This window comes from Histoplasma capsulatum, genomic scaffold (genome assembly GCF_000149585.1).
Source record: "Histoplasma capsulatum NAm1 scaffold_3 genomic scaffold, whole genome shotgun sequence".
In the NCBI taxonomy this organism is placed as follows: Eukaryota; Fungi; Ascomycota; class Eurotiomycetes; order Onygenales; family Ajellomycetaceae; genus Histoplasma; species Histoplasma mississippiense.
Genome location: NW_001813980.1, coordinates 1,688,223 through 1,690,183, shown reverse-complemented (window position 1 = coordinate 1,690,183; position 1,961 = coordinate 1,688,223). Strand labels below are relative to the sequence as shown.

Sequence of the window (1,961 nt, the reverse complement as noted above, 5' to 3'; positions counted from 1 at the left end):
TGGGAATTATCATATTTGTTTAGTTATTGTTTTCTCCATTAGGGGTGTTTGGATCGCTGCTGCCGAACTGGTTAATTTCTCCGATGTCATCGACTGGCATCTCAGGTTCTCGTTACAAAAAAAAGGTGATCTGGCCCATCCACGCGTATATTTTTGCTTGGCCCACATTTGAAGACAAAACCCCGTGTAAGGAAACTTTGGCATCACACCGGGGATTGATGGAGGCTTGTGCAAGCGTGTCGGATGGGGTCTGCTACTGGGTTAAACTACTCAGACCGGAAGTGTGGATACTTGAGAGCAAAGGGAATCGGGTGGATATGTCTTGAGGAAGGGGATCCTACATAGTGTTCTCGGAAAACCAGACAATAATCAGAACAAGGGTATCGGATTATCAGCCAGCACGCTGTGAGAAGGAATTGGGAGTCGATGAGACTTAGACGAAGCTCTTGCCAAGCGAGCCAGTTATTCAAGCGACTATAGTACAGCTGCTACTAAAAGCTTCTTGTCGATATATCTTGATAGAACAGAGCAGGAGGTAGACACTTCAGCTGTCTTGAATTCTGGGGTATCGAACAGCGTTACCTAGCTACGGACTTTTAGAGAAGCAGAGGGTCTTCGGGCAGAAACAGAAAAGAAAATACACTCGTCCCAAAAATATTTTACAACTACGTCTTATACAGGGCAGATCTGACTTCAGCTCTGCATGAATGCATATCCGACGATGCTCCTGAGTGAGCCGTGTGCCTGAGAGATTTCAACCCGTCAACCCAAAAATCCGATTGTAAAGGAGTTATATGATTCCTCTCTCAAAACCTCACAAATGTCCAAAATTACAACAATTAACCCAACCCTTGCAACCAAGCGGCTCCACGAACGAGACTTGTCGGATCAGTGCTTGGTAGTGAAAGCTAAACACGAGAATTCTGCCCCCTCTCACTGGTTTTAGCCGCGCAGGAATCGGAATGTTCAACAACTCTGATGTTTTTTCAGCAGCACCTTGTTGTATATGTCGGCACTACCACATCTCATGTTTACCTGCATCGCTATTCTGTTTTCTACTTATTTCTTTGATTGATTTATTAGAGCAGCCGTTTCTACCGATTTCTACTTATTTTGGGGGCATTATGACTAATAAATCTATATAGCAAAATGTTTATCGGGGGGCTGAATTGGGAAACAACTGATCGTATGTACCCAAACCATTCCGGGAGAATTTAAAAAAATCTGACCACAGATGTTCCACCTACTAGAATCACTCAAAGACTACTTTTCCCAATTCGGGGAAGTCCAAGAATGCACAGTAATGCGTGACGGCGCCTCGGGGCGTTCAAGGGGATTCGGCTTCCTTACTTTCAAAGACCCCAAGACCGTGAACACGGTGATGGTGAAAGAACATTATCTCGATGGTAAAATTGTAAGGATCACTCTTTTCTATTGGTTTGCTATCACCTTAATAAGATGTGAAATAAGTTGTGATAATTTGCTAGCCGTTAATATATCTATGGGAACATCTAAGCTCACTGAAATAACAGATCGACCCGAAGCGCGCCATTCCTAGAGATGAACAGGAGAGGACAAGTAAAATATTTGTCGGTGGAGTTAGCCAAGAGGCAACCGAACAAGACTTTAAACAGTTTTTTATGCAGTTTGGTCGCGTTGTGGATGCTACCCTCATGATCGATAAGGATAGTGGTAGGCCTAGAGGGTTTGGGTTCGTAACCTTTGACAGCGAGGCAGCCGTCGAAGCGACCCTCTCAGGACCGCTAGAAATTCTCGGGAAACCGATAGAAGTCAAGAAAGCACAACCTCGCGGGAACATGAGGGCCGTAGGGGATCGAAGCAGGGGTTCGCGCCGCGGTATGAGAGATCAGCAAGAACGTTTCGGCAGGGACAATGATCGCTCTACCGGCCAGGAGAATTCGCAGCAGCAAAACACACAATGTCAAGGAGGCTTGACGAGT

General features: G+C 45.4%; 1 protein-coding gene across 1 annotated transcript; it reads left to right on the top strand.

Moving 5' to 3' along the window:
- Window positions 1–820: 820 nt before the first annotated feature.
- On the top strand, window positions 821–1,767 carry HCAG_03640 (hypothetical protein; the record flags this gene model as incomplete). Its single annotated transcript, XM_001541492.1, has 5 exons — window positions 821–891; window positions 1,146–1,186; window positions 1,251–1,414; window positions 1,533–1,692; window positions 1,730–1,767. The coding sequence occupies 5 exons, from the start codon at window positions 821–823 to the stop codon at window positions 1,765–1,767; spliced, it is 474 nt and encodes a 157-aa protein (XP_001541542.1).
- Between the last annotated feature and the right edge of the window lie 194 nt (window positions 1,768–1,961).